This window comes from Phaseolus vulgaris, chromosome 6 (genome assembly GCF_051622355.1).
Source record: "Phaseolus vulgaris cultivar YP4 chromosome 6, ASM5162235v1, whole genome shotgun sequence".
NCBI classification, from domain to species: domain Eukaryota; kingdom Viridiplantae; phylum Streptophyta; class Magnoliopsida; order Fabales; family Fabaceae; genus Phaseolus; species Phaseolus vulgaris.
The window spans coordinates 15,106,803-15,127,684 of record NC_143503.1 but is presented as its reverse complement, the minus strand read 5'-3'; the positions used below and the strand labels follow the sequence as shown (position 1 = coordinate 15,127,684).

The window sequence follows — 20,882 nt, the reverse complement described above, 5'->3', positions numbered from 1 at the left end:
TAATTGAGTCTCTACTTTGGTTGTATCAGAAGTAAACTTCTCAGTTAAAACAAAGCCAATTAAGTGACACGTTCTATTCAAGTGTGTGGTTTAATAATCAAAGATTGTTTCTCGATTCAACTCTTAGTTTTCATTTTTGCATATTAATGTGATACATTGCTTGTTGCTTAATTCTCTTAATATCTAAAAAGCATATAACTAAAACACTGTCTTGATAAAGTAAGCAGAAAAAATAAATCTGTTATTTCCAAAATAAATCAATTTTTTTGCTTTGTATTGTTAAAAACCCGAATCTGTTTGAAAATTTTATAAGCTCAATTGACCCCCCTCTTGAACTTAGACACTAATAAACCCAACACATGCCTGGAATAAATCCAAACTTTTTATACCATCGGCTTACCATGGATGAAAATGTCAAGCCTATGGTTTAGAGACAAAGGAAATTTAATGAAGAGAAACACCTTGTCATCTGAGAAGAAAATCAGAAACTTTTTGTTGCTGGCCACATAAGGGAGATACACTACCCTCAGTAGTTGGCGAATGTGGAGGATGTGTGTTGACTTCACCGATTTAATTAAAAGCTTGTCCCAAGGATTTCTACCCTCTACCGATCATAAAATCCTGGTAGACAGCGCCTCGGGAAATTGGCTGTTAAGTTTTCTAGATGCATTTTCGGGGTACAATTAGATTCGTATGCACCCGAAGGACGAGAGTAAGATAACTTTTATGGTCGAGGTCGCTAGTTATTGCTACAAGGTTGAGGTGTGCTAGGGCGACCTAGCAAAGGCTGATAGATTAGATCCTTTCACCAATACTCAGACGAAACGTTCAAGCATATGAGAATGACATGGTTGTCACGTCAGAAAGGGAAGACCAACATGTTGATGACCTAGAAGAACTATTCGCAACTATAACAAGGTACAATCTAAAGCTTAATCCTAATAAATGTGTGTTTAGGGTAGAAGCAGGGAAGTTTCTTGGCTTTCTGTTGACTAAAAGAGGTATAGAGGCAAATCCTAACAAATACGCAGTGATCATAAACATGAAAAGCCCGACTATTGTAAAGGAAGTGCAGTAGCTAACTGGGCGCATGGCCGCCTTGTCTCGTTTCTTGTTAGTCAGTGGAGATAAAGGGTATCCTTATTTCCAATGCCTTAAGAAAAACAACCACTTTGCATGGACTAGTGAATGCGAAGAAGCCTTCGCCATGTTAAAGGAATACCTGGCTAGTCCTCCCATTCTCGGTAAACCAATCCTGAGAATCCCTATTCGTCTTTATTTTTTATAACAAATTGGACTATCAACTCGGTCATTTTGCAAAATTAGGAGAAGATCCAGTCTATTTTGTAAGCAAGGTGCTGCAGGGAACAGAGACTCGATATCAAGCTATCGAGAAAGCTGCCCTAGCTGTGGTGTTCATAGCTCGGTGGCTTCACCATTACTTTCAAAGCTTCACTGTGATCATAATGATCGACCTGCCCATCCGTAAGGTTCTCCAAAAGCTCGACATTGCAAGTCGGATGGTCCGTTGGGCTGTTGAGTTGTCCGAGTTTGACATACATTATGAACCACGAGGGCCAATTAAAGGTCAGGTATATGTAGACTTTATGATAGAGCTTTCATCCAAGGAATCCCAGCCAAATCCTAATAATTTTCAATGGGTCCTTTCGATGGATGGGTCTTCCAACCAACAAAGGAGTGAAACTAGAGTCATTTTAGAAGGACCAAATGGGATCTTAATCGAACAAGCCCTCAAGTTTGCATTCAAGACAAGCAACAATCAAGCTGAGTATGAGGCTTTGATAGTAGGAATGTTGCTGGCAAAGGAATTGGGAGCTCAAAGCTTGTTGGTGAAAAGTGACTCACTGCTCGTAATCGGGCAAGTCACAGGTGATTATCAGGCCAAGGACCCACAACTGGCCTTGTATCTCAGGTATGTAAGGGTCCCAATTAATGAGAAGGGTGGAATTAAAGCACAAGACCAAGACAAAACCTTGACAGTTCAAGGTTGCCAAATTGGTGATGTGGAAGGCCCACCCCTACCAGATTAAGAACAATTTGTTTCCAAAGTGGACAGGTCTGTTCCGCACAGTCGAGGTGCTAGGAAACATTGCATATAAGTTGGAAACCCTGGAGGGAAGAGCCACTCCACGAACGTGGAACGTGGCAAATCTCAAGTTTTATTTCAGTTAAGACACCTAGATTTTCATTATTTTCCTTTGAACATTATGATGTTTGAGGTGACACTCTTTTTCCCTTAAAGGAGTTTTTTAACGAGGTCACCTAGTAATAAATTTGTTCTTGGAAGATGATGTATGAAATAAGACAACTCGAATTGAATAGCAATGATGGCACATGGTAAGACGATCTAGCTCGATGTAAGTACGATTACCCGAGTATAGGCGCCTTGTGAGATGAATTTATTTGATGAGTTATTTGATTTGGCACATGGTAAGAAGACCTAACTCAATGTAAGTTAAATTACCCAAGTATAGGCGCTCTGTGAGATGAATTTATTTGATGAGTTATTTGATTTGGCGCATGGTAAGACGACCTAGCTCGGTGTAAGTACGACTACTTGAGTATAGGCACCCTGTGAGATGAGTTTATTTGATGAATTATTTGATGTGGCACAAGGTAAGCGCGACTACCCGAGTATAGGCACCCTACAATAAGTATTAGTTAACAAGGTGAATCATTTGAGATAGCGCATGATAAGACGATGTAGGTGCAACTATTCGAGTAGGCGCCTTGCGAGGTAAGACATCATGGAATAGATCTAGTATTTACACTGTAAGACAACCCAACACGGAGGTCATGGTTTCCCGTTAAATCGAATTAAGTGAGAGGTTGTCATAACCATGAGGATGTCATTCATCAAAGGTTAGACTTTCTATTAAGAGAAGTATTTTATTACTCTCTACACTTAGTTTCACCTAAGTTAGCAAGAACCAGTTGTGTTAATTATATTATGTTTAGGGTTGGAAAGGGTGAGCTAGTTCAATTGGTCAAGCGTTGGTGCATGCATTTGTAGTGATGCAAGTAAAACCTTTTAATTTCAAAAGTAGTATGCACCCAAAAATTTAAAAGTATTGAATAAATATAAGCAAAAAGTTTGAAGTGTTAAACAAGTTCGACAGTCATATAAATATTATTACAGTCCATAAAGAGTTTGAGTTAATCCCCCATTAGTCAGCCATCAACCACGGTTTTACCCGGGTCAAGTTCTGAAAGATCATTGGTGGGATGAATGACCACCGCTTTTTCCAAAGCAGCCTCAAGTCCTAGGAGGTAGGATTGAGAACCATCTTGCTTGAAGGAATCGATGGCCTTGATGAGGTTTTCCCCTTTGCAGGTCACCTCCTTCTTCAACTCTTCAACTTCAGTAAAAAGCTTGTTTTTCTCTTCAGGTAAGCTTGATGCCTCTTGGGTCTTCTCTGCTCAGAGTCATTCGACTTCTTGATGCTGGTCACTCAAGCGCTTAATCTTAGCTTGGAGGCATTCTACCTCTTTGTGGAGCTCCATGTTCTCCTTAATCTTGTGGTCCTCAGATATTTTGCGATCTTTATCCTTAACGTCGACCGGGAAAGCCATATCAAATGCTTGTCCAAGTAGCTTCAATGTATCATGACGAAGGTGATCTTCATCATGAACCATTAGCCTGACTCTATCCTCGCTGGGTAAGAAGAAGGATTCACCATGGGCTGGGACATCAAAATCAGGGTTCCACAAGCTTTTTCCCCGCGAGCTCTCAACCTCGCACTCTTGAATTGTGATAACCTCTTGGTGTGGAGCTCGACCATTAGAATGTGAATGCTCAGTAGATGGAGTGGTCGCGAGTCTTTTCCTTTTAAAGACAAGCCCTGAAGTAGTCTACTCGTCTGGGTTAGTTGGAGTCTGGGTAATCACAGTTGGAGCTTTCCTTTTTTACACCAAAGACTCCTTAGGCAGGCTAGCAACCGCCCTCATCTTCCTAGTGAGCTCAGCCAGCTCAGCCTGACTGATGTTGGAGAGCATGCCATCTGCAAAAACGAAAAAAGGATTAGTGGCAATGATATATGTTTTTTTTCGCCAAAGGTAGGAAAAAAGGAGTACAAGTGTGGGCTTTCAGGACACCAAGAGGTATTTTTGGGTTAATAGAGTGGAGGTATCAAAGATGACTTTTAAACTTGTCAAAAATTCGCAAATTCCTTAGTCCTTTGGACACAGATCTTCCAATTGTCGAGCACTCTAGAATCTAGGGTTTGGTGTCCAATATAAGGGAAAACCGTTCAGTAGGGACGAATCTCCTGTTGAAGCTCAGATCTTGAGAAATCGACCTTTACAATTTTTGTAGGACGACTGGAAGAGGGTAAGTAAACCTCTCCCTGGGGCACCGTTTAGGGAAACCCACAAATGGTGTCCTGAGTGCTTGGCCTAAAAAAAGTATAAGAAGACTTCCACAGTTGGCGAAATGTCAAGCTATTTGGATGTAGCTGGGCAGGAGCTACATTTAGCTCGGTCAATAGTTCCTTTGCAAAAATGGACACTTTTTGAAGAGCGTAGCATAGAAAAAACAAAAGGGACCATCAGGGTCCGATGACTCGTCACAATATATTGGTTCCCCTTCCTTACACTCTATTGTTTTTACGAGACCCTCATGTTTTTAGTCAGAACACACCCACCTTCCCTTAACTCTTTAATATGTAAACGGGTGGTATAGTAAGAGGTCTCTTTAAGGATTTCTTTCTTAGCCCAAGGGTATGCAGAACTATAATCCATCGTCGGAAGCAACTAAAGCATAAACATGAGCAGAATACAAATGCAATTCAAGGCAGACATAATGAATGGAATCGACGTAAATTAAAAATGCATTTCTCGTAATGCAATCAATAAGCTAAATGATGATTATCGGTAGAGTTAGGTGGGAAAAGAATACCTGGTGTGACAGTGATGTGCGGAAGTTTCAGAGAAGGTTTAGAGGCAAAACGATGAAGAAAGTTGGGGGTAATGTGATGAAAATGAAAAGAAAGGAATGTATATTCGAAAGAGGAAGATGAAGCGACAATGTTCCCCCACTGTTGATGCAGGTGTCACGTGTACACTCCACGTTAGTAAGGTAAGATGTCTTTTCGCGAGACGCTTTGGCAACTGCGCCCAACTACCCACTGAGTAAACTTCATGTCAACCACCAGTACTGGAGAGCCTCTTCACCTTGTTAAGCTCGGCTTGAGCCTGGGGAGCTTGTGTACTGGTCGAACGTGCTCGGGTCCTCAACCCAAACACTTAAGCGTAGTAAGCTCGGTTAGACAGGTTATAACCAGCTCGGTTTAGGGAAGGTATGGGCCCAATGACACATTATAGGGTCGACCCAGATGTTGTGTATGCTATAGGAAAAAGATAATTAAAGAAAAAATAACAGAAGGAGTAGCTGAATTAGTAAAAGGGTATATATCTTTTAAACACAAATAAAAGTTGTTAGGGATGATGTGGCATTGCACCCGAAAATAAAGGTGCACGTTAAGAGAATGTTCTTATGGTTGAAATTATATTCTTGTTGTTGAGATTATATTCTTGTTGTTGAAACAATATTCTGGTTGATGAAAATCGTTGAAAGAATGTCTATAAAAGAGGTTTAAGACCCCGAGTAAAGGTAAGCTTTTCTGAATTCGATACTGATACAAATTTTTAATTTGAATGCTCTCACTAACTTGATCGTCGGAGTGTGATCAATAGATGGAGTCCCCTTCATCACAAAACGTCTTCAACTCAGTTCAACACCCAAGCAAAGTCACTTCAGCTAGGAGTTCACTTCCAAACCCAACCGAAGTCAGCCGGCGAGAACAAAAAATATAATTTATTAGTTTATATATTATTTTCAACTAAAGTGTTTATGTTTTCAAACACATATTAATGAAAATATTATGTATAAATTAAATAAAAAATTAGATAAATTTTAAATTATTTGGTCAAATATAAAAAAAATGAAAGAAAAAATTATATATATGTATATTTCAAAATTCATACAAAAAATTTCATGTGGAATTTATAAATAAAATAAAAATTGGAGAAATATAAAATTATTTGTTACAAAATAAAATTATTTTGAAAGCAAGTATTATGTATATTTATACTTTAAAATTCATGCAAAATCTCATGTGAACTTTTGTTTTCAAATTAAACTAGCGGAAAACTTACCTACGAATAAAAATTTCATAAGAAAATTTACCGCGTTTTCATAATTCGCATTAAACTAACTTGCAGCATAAAATTTTGCAGGAAAATTACCGTGGATCTTTTCTGCAAGAAAGTCACTGGAAGATTTTCTGCACATTTTGTTGCAAGAGGAAAAATTCTTAAATAACTCTTTATTCACTGACAAATTAGAAAACTCATTTCTTACTAATTTTTATACAAAATTCACAGCCCGACAAAATGTAAAATTCTAGTAGTTTATATTAATTAGTCACTTCAAAATAATGTACCCAACAACCAATCTTGAACCAAAATAAAGGCTCTTTAAAAGTGTTAGATATTATTATATATAATTAGATATTATGATATATTATAGATATTGTTAGATATCTCATATTTATGTAATGGGCTTAGCCCATATGTTTCTTTTCCTATATAGACATAACCCTATGTGTTCAATATACACAAGGGATTTACCCTATTCTTTCTTTTCCTTTAATATGGTATCTAGAGCATAAGGTTAGTGTTTAGGGTTTAGGATTCAATTTTTATTGGTGAACTCACTATTTATTAGAATTTTCCAGCCACCGCCTCACTCTCTCGCCGGAGCTACCACTACCTCGTCGGAGTATCCGTCGGACCCTCGCCGGAGCCGCCATCAAAATCTCGCCGGAGCCGCCACCGGAATCTCGTGTCGTCACCGGAAACTCGCCAGAATTTCGCCGGAGCCATCGTCGGAGCCTCCGCTAGAGACGTTGCCGGAATCTCTGTCGGAGCCTTCATCTTTGTTGCTCCTGCCAATTAACCAGTGACTGGATTTGTCCTTATCTTCTATGGCTTCTTCCGCTTCCGCTGCCACTATGGCTTCTTCCGCTGCCGCTACCACTGTGGCTTCTTCCGCAGTCATTATGTCGGATTCATCTATTTATACTAATTACGTCAATGTTCATCTTTCCATTGACAAATTGGATGGAACCAATTATGACACTTGGGCATCAGATATTAAATTATGGCTTAAGAGTCAAGGTTATGTTGATCATCTTACTCATCCTACTCTTGCTGAAAATGAGGTTTTCCGTTGGTTGAAAATTGATGCTCAATTATGCATTGTTATCAAATCGACCATTCACTCGTCTTTAAAACAAATTTTTCGTACCTATGAGACATGTTTAGAAGTTTGGGAACAAGCAAAATTATTATACACCAATGATACTCAACGTCTTTATGGTGTGTGTCAAAATCTTCTCACAATTGTTGCTCCCAAACGTCTTGATGGTACAATGGCAGAATATCTAGGTAAACTTGATGCTCTTCTTCATGATTTTAATGAGTTATTACCTCCTGCCTCTACTCCTTCTCAAGAACTAGAACAAAGATCCAAGTTCTTCATGTTATTGGGTTTACATGGCCTTCCTGATGATTATTCTCACGTTCGTGATCAAATTTTGGGATCTCCTATTGTGCCCAATTTTACTTCCACTTGTTCTACCCTTTTGCGCGTGCCAGGTAAAAAATTGACAAATGTTATGCCTTACATGGTCGTCCTCCTAGATCTGTTGCGGTTGCTCAAATTGCCCCTGTGCAACCTTCTACCAAGGACCATACTTCAATTGATACCCCAGACCAGCCTCCTATTTTCAATGAATTTCTTAAATGGTATGAGGATCGTCAGAACCCTAGTTCCACGGCTTCTGTTGCACATTCAGGTACATCTTTTGTTGGCCTCACTCACTCCACTTCCCATAGCCCTTGGGTTCTAGATTCAGGTGCCACTGATCACATTACTGGTAATAAATCTTTTTTCTTCTTTATCTATTGATAATGTTCTTTATGTCCCTGGGTCTCCATTTAACTTATTATCCATTAGTCGTCTCACTCGTTCCCTTGATTGTGTTATTTCTTTTACCAAAGATTCTGTTACTTTACAAGACCGGAGTTCGGGACGGATGATTGGCACCGGATGTGAGTCTCATGGACTTTATCAACTACAGATCTCTGCACATGTTGGCGCAATTATGGATTCTCCATCTCTCATTCATGCTCGGTTGGGTCATCCTAGTCTTGCCAAGATGCAGCAGCTTGTTCCAAGTTTGTCCAATGTGTCTACTTTATCGTGTGAGTCATGTCAGTTAGGGAAGCACATTCGTAGTTCTTTTCCTAGTAGTGTCTCACAACGTGCTTCATCTCCTTTTGCCTTAGTTCACTCTGACATTTGGGGACCAAGTCGTATTAAGTCTTGTACCGCCCTGGTGGTCGGGTGCGATGACGTGGCACCCTGCTACAGTGTAGGCGTGTTGACAAGGCGCCAGGTTGGCAGTTAGGAAGGAAGTCGGGAGGCATGTGTAGTCGTCGATTGTTAAGTTGGCGTGTTCCGATTTTCAGTTTACCAGAATAGGCGATCGCCAGGTTGAAGATGAAGTCGCCAGATGTAGACTCAGGCGACCAAGCAGTCGGAGATCGCCAGAAGAAGCACATCGCCGAAGACGAAGGAGAAGCAGATTATGAAGGCGACCGGCGAGACCACAGGGAAGGTGTATGAAGGCCCTAACTCGCCAGTTTCAGTAGAGATCGCACTCCTAAGTTAGCTATGCACTGGGCAGTACCATGCATAAGTAACTTAGCCCAAAATGAGAGTAGAAGCGGCGCCAAGTCAGGGAGCCTCCAGATGATGGCACGTGTACAGATGGATGCGAGCCACGTGTCCAGGTCTGTAACTGCCAGGAGAGAGAAAACCACCAGGTATATAAGAGTTCTTAACAGATTTTCTAAGGTACGCGCGTTCAGTTCATACACTTTACGCTTGCGAGTGACAGAGCTGTTTGTGAGAGAGAGTTTGCACGGTTCCAGTTCTTAGTATTTGGTGATACCGTCACTGACTTGAGCGTCGGAGTGCGATCGGCCGCAGCGGCGCCGTATCGTTTCTTTGCAGGTTCTTGAGATAGATCCAGAGGAGGAGCGGAAAGTGAGAAGCGGCGCGCACGTCGATCCTTGACGAGGCATTCTCCAGCGCTCCGGTCAACAGGCAGGATCATCAGGCGCCCACCGTGGGGCCGTGTAAAACGTGCTCCCATCCACAGCGTGAGTTCGTGGAAGTTTTCGAGGTTTTCTGCGCAGTTGTGTGCTGGTGCAACCGTCGTCGGCAGTTTCTTTGAGTTTCGTTCGGTGAGTTTGTGTTTTGTGCCGTTCGTTTGTCTTTCAATCGGTGGAGTGAGGTCTTTTGTTGCTTGCGCGCAATCCGTCTGGTGGAGGTTCGAGTTCTTTGGTGGTTTTCTGCGAAGGTTTGCGGTGTTCTTGGGTTCTTGCGCAGTTTCTTGAGTTTTCCCCGATTGATCGCTGATTCGTTCGTGGTTGAAGTGTTATTTGTTGTATTTCTGTGGTTCGCTGAAGTTAATGAGAAAGATGAGGAGCAATCGTTCCAGTCCCGTGGCTCCCGTCGCAGCTGAAGGCGACGCCGCCATGACCATGGCGCAGATGGCAGAAATGATGCGCTCGTTGCAGGCGACTGTAGAAGCCTCGCGCGTCGAGCAGGCAAGGATACATGAAGACCTGGTCGCCTCTCGCGCCAGGAACGAGGAGCTCAGCAAGGTAACTGAGGAGCTGCGTCGAGCTCTTCAGGAGCAGCAGGGTCGTTCTTCAGCTGAAGAGGTGGCATCGTCGACGCCACCTCGTGTTTTCCCAATGCCTTTTATTCAGGCAATTACTGACACGCCAATTCCCACGAGCGTGGTTCCGGTTAAAGCTGTTTTTACGGGCGTGGAGGATCCAAAGGCTCATCTGACCACGTTCCACACGCAGATGATGCTGTCGGGAGGGTCGGACGCCGTCTACTGTAAGATGTTCGTGAGCACGCTCCAGGGAACGGCGATGGAGTGGTTTGTGAGCCTGCCTAATGGCCACATAACTAATTTTCAACAATTCTCGAAAATCTTTGTCGAGCAGTATATTGTGAACAAGGCACCGCCCAGGGTGTCCTATGATCTGTTTGATATAAGGCAGTACCATGGGGAGTCCCTCAGAGACTACCTCAATCGCTTCGGAGCGCAGATGGTCAGATCGCCGGCCAAGGATGAAGAAATGCTGGTCTATGCCTTCAAGAAGGGCGTGCAGCCAGGGCCATTCTGCGAGGCCTTGATCAGGGCTCACCCAGCGACGTTTGCTGAAGTCAGGCGACTTGCGGTGGCCCATATCGCCGACGAGAGTGAAGTCGCCGAGAAGAGAGGCAGCGTGGCTCCCGCCAGGCCACGCGCCCAGACCAGGATCCAGCCACAGAGGGTGCTGGAAACGGCAGCGGCGGCCAGAAAAGACCAAAGGACTCGCTATCCTTACGATAGGAGAAATAAGGGAAGAAGCCAAGCGCGCCAACCGCTAGCACGCCAACAACCAGCACGCCGAGAGTACAATCGCCCGCCTAAGCACAAATTCGTCATGGGACTAGCGGACCTGATCGCTATCCCTAACATATCTGCTAGGTTGAAGGCGCCCGAGAAGGTGGGCAACAAGGTGCTGGGGTCGAAGCCGGACGTTTGGTGCGAGTTTCACCAGTGCTTTGGCCACAACCTGGACTCGTGTTTGTCTTTAGGATACCAGCTCGACGATCTGGTTAAGAGCGGGTTCCTAAACGACTATCTACTGGACAGAAGGACCGGAGGAGCGTCGAGTTCCCAGCCGGCAGGTGGAGAAGCCCAGCAACACGAGATGCCTATCCATGGGGAGATCCACACCATTGCAGGGAGTTTCTCAGGTGGTGGGTGCACCGCATCGCAGAGGAAAAAGTACGCGCGATCGGTGATGTCAGTGGACATGTTTGAAGATCACTCGCCGGAAGTGGACATCACGCTCACCAAGCAGGATCTTCGGGACGTTGTGCCTCATGACAACGATCCCATTGTTATTTCGTTGATCACGGCGGGAAGGAAGGTCCATAGAGTTCTGGTGGACCAAGGAAGCTTGGCAGACGTAATGTTCTGGCCGACTTTCACGCAGCTGGAATTGCCCCTTGACCAGCTAAGGCCCTATGGAGGGTGCTTGTATGGGTTCGCTGGCGACCAGGTGGAGGTCAGGGGGTACATTGAGCTGAGAACCACGTTTACCGATGAGGCTGGGTCGAGGACGGAGAAAATCAAGTACCTCATCGTAAACGCCCCTTCAGCATATAACATCCTGCTGGGAAGGCCCACTCTTAACAGGATAGGCGCAATTCCATCGACTCGGCACATGAAGGTGAAGCTGCCGTCCATGGAAGGGGTGGTGATCACGATAAAGTCTGATCAGAAAGAAGCGAAAAAGTGCTATGAAAATAGCCTGAAAAATAAAAGATCAGTGAGCTATGCAACGACCACCCCGCCTCCCGGTGTGAAGCCCAGACCGCCGGTAATAGAGGAGGCCGCCGGAAGGGATGTAGAGATGGTGGATGCTGAGCTGGGGGAGAGAAATGCTGGCCTGGAGGAAGAAGAGCCGCGGAATCGCCCTGAGGAAGCAAGGGAACTGGGGATCGCCAAGGCGGTGATCGCCAGAGAATCCAGGCCCAAACCCGTCGAGCAATGGCTTGAGAAGGAGATCGGGGGAAAAGTTTTCAAGCTCGGAAGATCTCTGGAGGTCGATCTCCAGGACCAGATCGCCAAGGTGATTGAGCGGCATCTGGACGCGTTTGCTTGGTCCGCTTCGGACATGCCCGGGATCGATCCCGACTTTTTGTGCCATCATCTGGCGATGGACAACATGGTGAGACCGGTGCGACAAAGAAGAAGGAAATTTAATGAAGAGAGGAGGCAGGCAATCAAGGACGAGACCCAGAAACTCCTCGCTGCAGGCCACATCAGGGAAGTCCAGTACCCTGAGTGGTTGGCGAATGTCGTGCTAGTAAAGAAGAGTAACGGGAAATGGCGCATGTGCGTCGATTTCACCGATCTGAACAAAGCTTGCCCAAAGGATTCGTATCCTTTACCAAGCATTGATGCCCTGGTCGATAGTGCTGCAGGGTGCAAGCTGCTGAGTTTCCTGGACGCCTTCTCGGGCTATAATCAGATCAAGATGCATCCCATGGATGAAGAAAAAACAGCCTTCATGACGGAGAGGTCGTGCTACTGCTATAAGGTGATGCCGTTTGGGCTGAAGAACGCGGGGGCCACGTACCAGAGGTTGATGGATCGCGTACTTGCACCGATGCTGGGAAGGAACGTGCAAGCCTACGTCGATGACATGGTCGTGACCTCGCAGGAGAAGAGCAAGCACGTAGCAGACTTGGAAGAATTGTTCACGACGATCGCCAAGTTTAAGTTGAAGCTCAACCCGGAGAAATGCATTTTCGGCGTGGAGGTTGGAAAGTTCTTGGGTTTTCTTTTGACTGAAAGGGGAATAGAGGCCAACCCGGACAAGTGTGCCGCCATCTTGGCGATGAGAAGCCCGGCTACAGTGAAAGAGGTCCAGCAGCTGACGGGTCGGATGGCGGCCCTATCTCGCTTCGTGTCAGCGAGCGGAGAAAAGGGACATCCCTATTTCCAATGCCTGCGGCGCAATAACAAGTTCGCTTGGACGAAAGAATGCGAGTAAGCTTTCGTCAAGCTGAAGGAATATCTGGCGAGCCCGCCGGTTCTGTGCAAACCACTGGCAGGAATCCCTCTTAGGTTGTATTTCGCTGTGACTGAGAGGGCGGTGAGTGCGGTGCTCGCCCAGGACCAGGATCAGGCTCAGAAGCCTATTTATTTTGTGAGCAAGGTGTTGCAGGGCCCAGAAACGAGATATCAGGCCCTTGAGAAGGCCGCGCTGGCTGTGGTGTTTTCGGCGAGGAGGTTGCGCCACTACTTCCACAGCTTCACAATTCTGGTGATGACTGACCTGCCCATCCAGAAGGTCTTGAAGAAACCTGACGTTGCAGGAAGAATGGTAAAGTGGGCAGTGGAGTTGTCAGAGTTTGACATTAAATATGAGCCTCGAGGCCCGATCAAGGGGCAAATCTTTGCAGATTTTATAGTCGAGCTCTCTTCAGAGGCGACGCGGGTTGAAGGAGACGACTTCCGTTGGGTACTCTCGGTGGATGGATCGTCAAACCAGCAGGGTAGCGGTGCTGGAGTCATATTGGAAGGACCCAACGGCGTGTTGATTGAACAATCTTTGAGGTTTGCCTTTAAAGCCAACAATAATCAAGCAGAGTATGAGGCGCTGATCGCCGGGATTTTGCTGGCCAAGGAAATGGGGGCTAGGGTGCTGATGGCTAAGAGTGACTCGCTGCTAGTCACAGGGCAAGTAACAGGCGAGTTCCAGGCTAAAGATCCACAAATGGCGGCTTACTTGGCGTATGTACAGGAATTGAAGAGTTCCTTTGCCTCTTTTGAAGTAGTGCATGTGCCCCGAGAGCAGAATGCCCGAGCTGACTTGCTTGCTAAGCTCGCCAGTTCAGGCAAGGGGGGTAGGCAGAGGACGGTGATTCAAGAAACTCTGAAGACGCCGAGGGCATTTGTAGCAGATCACCTGGTCCTTCAGATAAGCAAGTCGACGGAGAGGGCAGCGAGAAGCCATAAGTCTTTGACGCAAGAAACTCTGAGATCGCCAAGAATTAGAGCATGTCGAGAAGAGAAGGTGGACGTGATGCAGGTCTGCGCCACCCATGAGCCAGACACTTGGATAACACAGTACAAGCGGTGCTTGGCAGATGGTCTCCTCCCGCTGGATCCAACAGAAGCTAGGAAGGTAAAGAAAAATTCCAGCAAGTATACATTGATTGATGGCGATCTGTACAGATTTGGGTTCACTCACCCACTCCTGAAGTGCATACACGGCGAGAAGTGCACGAGAATTATGGCAGAGCTCCACGAAGGAATATGTGGAAGTCACGTCGGGGGTCGAGCTCTGGCCGCAAGGACTCTCCGTGCAGGCTACTATTGGCCATCCATGAGAGAAGATTGCAAGAAGTATGCCCAGTGCTGCAAACAATGCCAGCAGCACGCCGATTGGCACAAGGCATCTCCCGAGGAGTTGAAGTCGATCTATAGCCCTTGGCCGTTTCATACTTGGGGAATCGACATCCTGGGACCTTTTCCACTGGCGATCAGGCAGATGAAGTACTTGGTGGTGGCGATCGAGTATTTCACCAAGTGGATTGAAGCAGAACCAGTGGCCCAGATCACCGCGCACAAGATCGAAGGTTTTGTATGGAAGAACATCGTGTGCCGGTTTGGAGTGCCTAAGCGCCTGGTGTCAGATAATGGGATGCAGTTTGCAAGCCACCTGTTGAAGAAGCTTTGTGAAGGGGTGGGAATTCAGCAAGTGTTTGCATCCGTCGAGCACCCTCAAACAAATGGCCAGGTGGAATCGGCTAATCGGGTGTTGCTAAGAGGGTTGAAGAGAAGACTCGAGAGAGCCAAGGGAGGTTGGGCTGAGGAGGTACCTCGTATAGTTTGGGCGTACCACACCACCGAGCAGTCAGGAACCCACGAGACTCCGTTTAGTTTGGTCTACGGGTGTGACGCCATGATTCCAGTGGAGATCCAGGAGAGCTCGCCGAGATTCCAGAACTTTGTAGAGGAAGACTCGAATGAAGAGAGAAGGCTGAACCTGGATCTGCTGGATGAAGTCAGGGAGGAGGCAAGGCTGAAGGCTGAGGCGGTGAAGAGAAGGGTCGAGCGAAGGTACAATTCTAAGGTGATGCCAAGGCAGTTTAGAGAAGGCGATCTGGTGATGAGGAAGGCCCACCAGTACGAGATGGAGAATAAACTATCACCCAAGTGGACTGGACCGTTCAGAATAACCGAGGCACTCGGGAACGGAGCCTACCGCTTAGAGACGCTGGAAGGAGGGGCGATCCCTCGTACCTGGAACACCACACACCTGAAGTTGTACTATAGTTAAGAGCTTTGTAAGTAAAGACAAACACAAATGTTATATTGCAATGTCTCTGTTAAAACAGTTTCAAGGGGGCACTCTTTTTTCCCTAAGGAGGGTTTTTAACGAGGCCACCCAATAAAAGAAGAGTTTTCGAAGTATAAGGTGTTTCCAGATTGCATGTGTGCTATTTTCGAAAGTTTTGAAAAAAGACCTTGTCATTTGTACATGATTTGAGGCAAGAAAAGATATATCGCGTGCTTTCTAAAAAGTTTAAAGTCCTCATCGTCTTTCGACGATTGGAGGCACCAGTTAAGTTTTTGAGTCCTCATCGTCTTTCGGCGATCGGAGGCACCAGATGGAAGACCTCAACGCCCTCGCGCGTTTTGAGGCAAGTTAAAGACCTCCTCGCCGTTGAGCAAGTGCAGGCGAGAAAGAGAAAAGTCCTCCGTGTTTCTTGGAGCGAGAAGATGTAACTCCTGGGGCAATGTCGAGGCAAGTTAAAAAGACCTCCTCGCCGTTGAGCGAGTGCAGGCGAGAAAGAGAAAAAGTCCTCCGTGTTTCTGGGAGCGAGAAGATGTAACTCCTGGGGCAATGTCGAGGCAAGGTAAAGACCTCCTCGCCGTTGAGCGAGTGCAGGCGAGAAAGAGAAAAAGTCCTCCGTGTTTCTGGGAGCGAGAAGATGTAACTCCTGGGGCAATGTCGAGGCAAGGTAAAGACCTCCTCGCCGTTGAGCGAGTGCAGGCGAGAAAGAAGAGGTCCTCAGTGCATCCAGGGGGGAGGAGATGTACACCCTGGGCAAGTTGAGGCACCAGACAAAGTCCTTCTCGCCGTCGAGCGAGTTAAGGCCATTAAAAGTCCTTCTCGCCGATGAGCGAGTTCAGGCGAGTAAAAGTCCTTCTCGCTGATGAGCGAGTTCGGCGAGTTAAAAGACCTTCCCGCTTGTGTGCGAGTATAGGCAAGATAAAATCCTTCTCGTCTTGAACGAGTTCAGGTATGGCGAAGAGGGGGGAAGAAGCTTGAAAGGTGGCTAAGGTAGGTTCGAAGAGAACGCCTAGCCAGCCAGTCTTTAGCTCTGAAGTTCAGGGGGGTAAAAGAAGATCCCAAAGGGCATTTCTGCCCCAGATAAAGAAATGACTGCCAAAGCCTGAGGCTAAGAAAAGCTGGTGTTACCAAGAGGTCTTGGTGATCGCGTAAAGTTCAAACACGGCGAGAAGGTTGAAAGGCCTGTTTGATAAAGCAGGTCGAGTGGGACGTTGCTTGAACCAATGATTAAGTTACAGTTCGTTGCTTGGAAGCTTTTCTTATGATCAGGTTAGTGCTTCAAGAGTACACGTTGTTTAAAGCGATTATTGCTTAAGTATAAATTGGCTTGAGGCAGTTACGCCAAAGATTGTGTCTGCATAATCGCTAAGTTAAACTCGGCAAAGTTAAACATACAAAGAGGTTGGAAGCGCTCAAAAGGAGTCAGAAGGAAGAATATCCAAGTTTCGCTATTGAAATAAGTAGCTGTTCAAAACACATATGCAAGAGTTTTTACAAGGTAAATACAAGTGAATTTATAAAGAAGCAGATGGGGTGGAATCGGTTGAGCCTTCGGCGGGAACGACCTTTCCATCTACCACTTCGTTGTTTATCGACACCATGCTGAGGTCAAGATCAGGGAATAGGCATGCGAATTGTTCCCGAGCGGCATCAAATCCAGCAACCAGAATCTGAGCGGAGCTTAGTGATAAGTGTCTAATTTCAGTAATATTTCATATTAAAATATAGGCACTTATGAGGATTTATTGCTAATTTACATATAAAATAATCCCTAATTTATGAATTTATACCTTTTTACATTTTTTATGATCTTTATTTGAATAAGAGTATTTTATTCCCAAATTTGGTGTTAATTGCAGATTTCTAAGGAAGATTGGAGATTTGGATTAAAGATGAATGATTTGAGCTAAAAAGATAAAGATAGAAGGTCCCAGAATGGAAAAGATGCAAAGAAAGATTGGGCCTTTTTTTATGTTTTATCATTTAGCCCATTAGCGCGACACAATAAACAACCTAACCCTAGAAAACTAGGATAAATAGAGGGCTAGAGGCTCAACCTTAGTGTGCCAGATTGAGAGGAAAACACCATAGAGTGAATTGTAACCCAATTGGGAGAATGGAAGGTGATAGAAGTATGCGTGGCTAATTCTACCCTTTGGGATTGGGAGTAATCTGCTCAAACTCTTATGTATTGAGGTGATATTTTATATATTAATATTCAGTTCTTGATTGATTATTGGTATTGTTGTTTTACTTTTAATTCTCCGTGACAAATTGAGAATCTTAAATCTGACCGGGAGGTATTTTTAGGGTTCGGACCTAAACAACAATACTTAACATATTTGAGTGCTAGGAATAGACTTGAAATGTTAATTGCTATTAAACGTCTGAGCTTCGTTCTAAGTTGTTCTTATAAGTATGCGAGGGATCGATAGTTAGGGAACATTCTTAAGGATTTTATATGCGAGAAATCGGTATAAATGATTTTTATACGGGCATCAATTTCAATTAAAGAACTTAATATTAACATGCTAATCAAAATACATGAGAGTGAGAGAGATGAAACTTAATCCCAATTTTTCCAATTGAAGCAATTAATTCTTTGTTGTTTTCTTATTGATCAGTGCCAACATAATCACTTCACACTCTTTTTTATTGTTCTGTTGTTATATTTAGCGAATATTGTACTCGATGATTCACTGTTCTTTGTGGGATCGATATCCGTCCTTAGGGACAATTATTACTTCTGACAAACGCGGTGCACTTGCCGTAAAAAGTCATCAAGTTTTTGGCGCCGTTGCCGGGGACAGGTTTGATTTGTTGAGTATAATTTCCTAAATATTGTGAATATACTAACTATTTTTTTTTATGTGAATAATTTTTTTTTAGTTTTTATTTTTTTTAATTTGAATATTTTTGTAAATATTTTGTTTTTCTTTTTAGATGTGAATAATTTTGTTTTTTTGTTTTCTAGATTTTTTTATTATTTTGTAAAGATTTTGTTTTTTTCTCTAGTTTTGAATACGTACAAAGTTTTTTTTTAATGTGAATATGTTTTTTTGTTTTTTTTTAAAACTGTTATTTTTATGTTAATATTTTTTCTTTTAAGTTTTTTTTATTTGTTTACTTTATTTATTTTATTTGTATTTTGTTTTGTTATATTTTATTTTATTCTTTACTTTTTTGTTTTTATATTGTTTACGTAGTTTTTTTACTGTAATTATTTTATTTTGTTTTGATTATATTTTTATTTTATTTTGATTTGGATTTTGTTTTTGTTTGATCATATTTTATTTTTACGTTTAGCTTAAGTTGTTTATTTAGAGTTTACGTAGTTTTTATTTATTTATTATTTATTACTATTAGTTTCTGTTTTATTTTTGTTTCATTTTTTTTAATAGTTATTTATTTTATTTTATTTTTATTTTTAGTTTTATTATTTTCTTTGATTTCATTCTTAGTTTTTATTTTACGCAAGTTGTTTTTCTATCTATATATTCTGTTTTAGTTTTCTTAGTTAGTTATTTAATTTTGTTTATTTTGTATATTTTTAGTTTTTATATATTATTTTTGTTTTTATTTATTTTATTTTTCTTTTTGTTAAAAATTATAGTTTTATTATTTTATTTATTTTTTAGTTTTTATTTAAGTAAGTTTTTTGTTTTTTTTTTCTGTTTTTCATTTACTATTTATTTCTCTTTCTCTTGTTATTTTAAATTTTCTGTTTTCTTTATTTCATTTTTTTTTAAAAAAAAAAACTATTTACTTGTTATACTAATCTTTGCTTGAGTTGTCTTATGATATTAAGAAAACAAGTTTTTATACAATTGAGAAGACAACCCAGAAGAATAGAAGTTAAAAATAAAGAAAAAAGAAGCAAGGACAGAAGTTAGAAAAGACTGAGAGATGATGATGACGGTACCTATCACCAGTTGAGGGAGTTTAATAATGAAGTGGCTAGGAAATTCTGTCTAGCCAATAACTTCTATCAAATAAACCCAACTGGTAAACCATGGAGAATTTCAAGGGAAACCCAACCTATGTTATGTATTTTGACCTGGGGACAGGTTTTATTATTTAGGGGGCAGATTCAGCAAATGAAGCAAAGACTGTAGATAAAGATCTTAACAAAAAGCTGGATGATTTCTTAAGAAGAGAGGATTGAGCAAAAATATGGTTTTATCTTTCTAATTCTCTTTTCTTTTCAGTTATTTGAATTTTGTCTTATTTTATCTATTTTATTTTTCGGTTATTTTGTTTTCTGTTTATTTTCTTATTTGTTTAGTTTGTTTATATTGCTTATTTTGAATAAATTTCTTATTAGTTTGGTAATTTTAAGTCTTGAATTATCTTTCTTGACTAAATTTCTGTTTTAATTTGTTTGTTTTCTAGTTTATTTTTTTTTTCAAATAAAAAAGAACTAGAATATTAATTTTGAATTGTGGAAAAAAGAATTTGTGTTTAAATATTAAATAGTGAGATGAATTAGAAACATGTTAGAAAAGAAAATATGATTGAATCCCTATTCAAATGTAGTTAAAATATGATACATGAAAAGTTAACAGGATGATTGATTATGACAGATAATGACAAGACAAAAAGGAATGAGACCATTTAAACCAAGTGAGTGTGTGAACCTGAAACAGTTTTTGAGAGTTTTACTGATGAATTGACAGTTGTGGTTGCTTAATTTTTATTTTTGTTGCATCATAAAAGAGCATGAAGATGATTGAGGCATTTGTTTGTGTTAATTAGGAGCCAGGGCCAAAAAGCCAACCTTTATATTAGAATTCCATTTTTTTTATATCCCCTTTGGGCTAAGAATTTTTTTGTTAATATTGCACCTTAACCTTTATTGATATAATTTTTTACCCTTTAGCATGTCTAAGGAAGGAGAATATAAATGCAATACACATATAGAAAAGGGAATGGTTGGTTCTGATTTTGAAAGTTCAAAAAGTTGAAAATAGGAAGAATCTTTTCCTATTATTGAAAAAAAAAAGAGAAACAGAAGAAGAAAAAGAAATAAAAAAAAAGATCATGAAAATCATGAAAAGAAAGAAAATGAGGAAAAATGTGACATCGAAAGAAAGTGGTAATTAGATAACATATATGTTCTCTATAATTGAATTGTAGATATGTTCTTCTTCTTTAAGATGTGCATTTTGTTATCTAAGAAAAACCAATATTTTTTGGAAGCCCAGCCTCATTACAACCCTGGAAAAGACCTCAAGATTCATGTTTCTAATATGTTTGTGATTTGAAGATGAAATGAAAAGCAACTGTGATTTGTTATGATTCAGTGAAAATATAGAGAAACACTTACCCGTGAGCATATGAGAAGATATTCCTTGATGAATTGTCATTTATTTGTTTTGATTTGATCCTGGAAATTGATTGTGTCTATAATTTTCTATATTTGAATTTGGAAGCATCATAAGTTTCTAATTTGATCTGTTGTTTAGTGAATTAAGCTGTTTGATATTTAAATTTAAATATATTCATTTACTTTGCTTGAGGACAAGCAAGATTCTAAGTTGGGGAGAGTGATAAGTGTCTAATTTCAGTAATATTTCATATTAAAATATAGGCACTTATGAGGATTTATTGCTAATTTACATATAAAATAATCCCTAATTTATGAATTTATACCTTTTTACATTTTTTATGATCTTTATTTGAATAAGAGTATTTTATTCCCAAATTTGGTGTTAATTGCAGATTTCTAAGGAAGATTGGAGATTTGGATTAAAGATGAATGATTTGAGCTAAAAAGATAAAGATAGAAGGTCCCAGAATGGAAAAGATGCAAAGAAAGATTGGGCCTTTTTTTATGTTTTATCATT

General features: G+C 41.8%; 1 protein-coding gene across 1 annotated transcript; it reads left to right on the top strand.

Annotated features, from left to right (window-relative positions):
• The first annotated feature begins 1,090 nt into the window (after positions 1–1,090).
• LOC137833324 (uncharacterized) lies at positions 1,091–2,051 on the top strand. The gene is made up of 2 exons (XM_068641681.2): positions 1,091–1,244; positions 1,327–2,051. Exons 1-2 carry the CDS (start codon positions 1,091–1,093, stop codon positions 2,049–2,051), a joined length of 879 nt encoding a protein of 292 aa, XP_068497782.2.
• Positions 2,052–20,882: the final 18,831 nt, after the last annotated feature.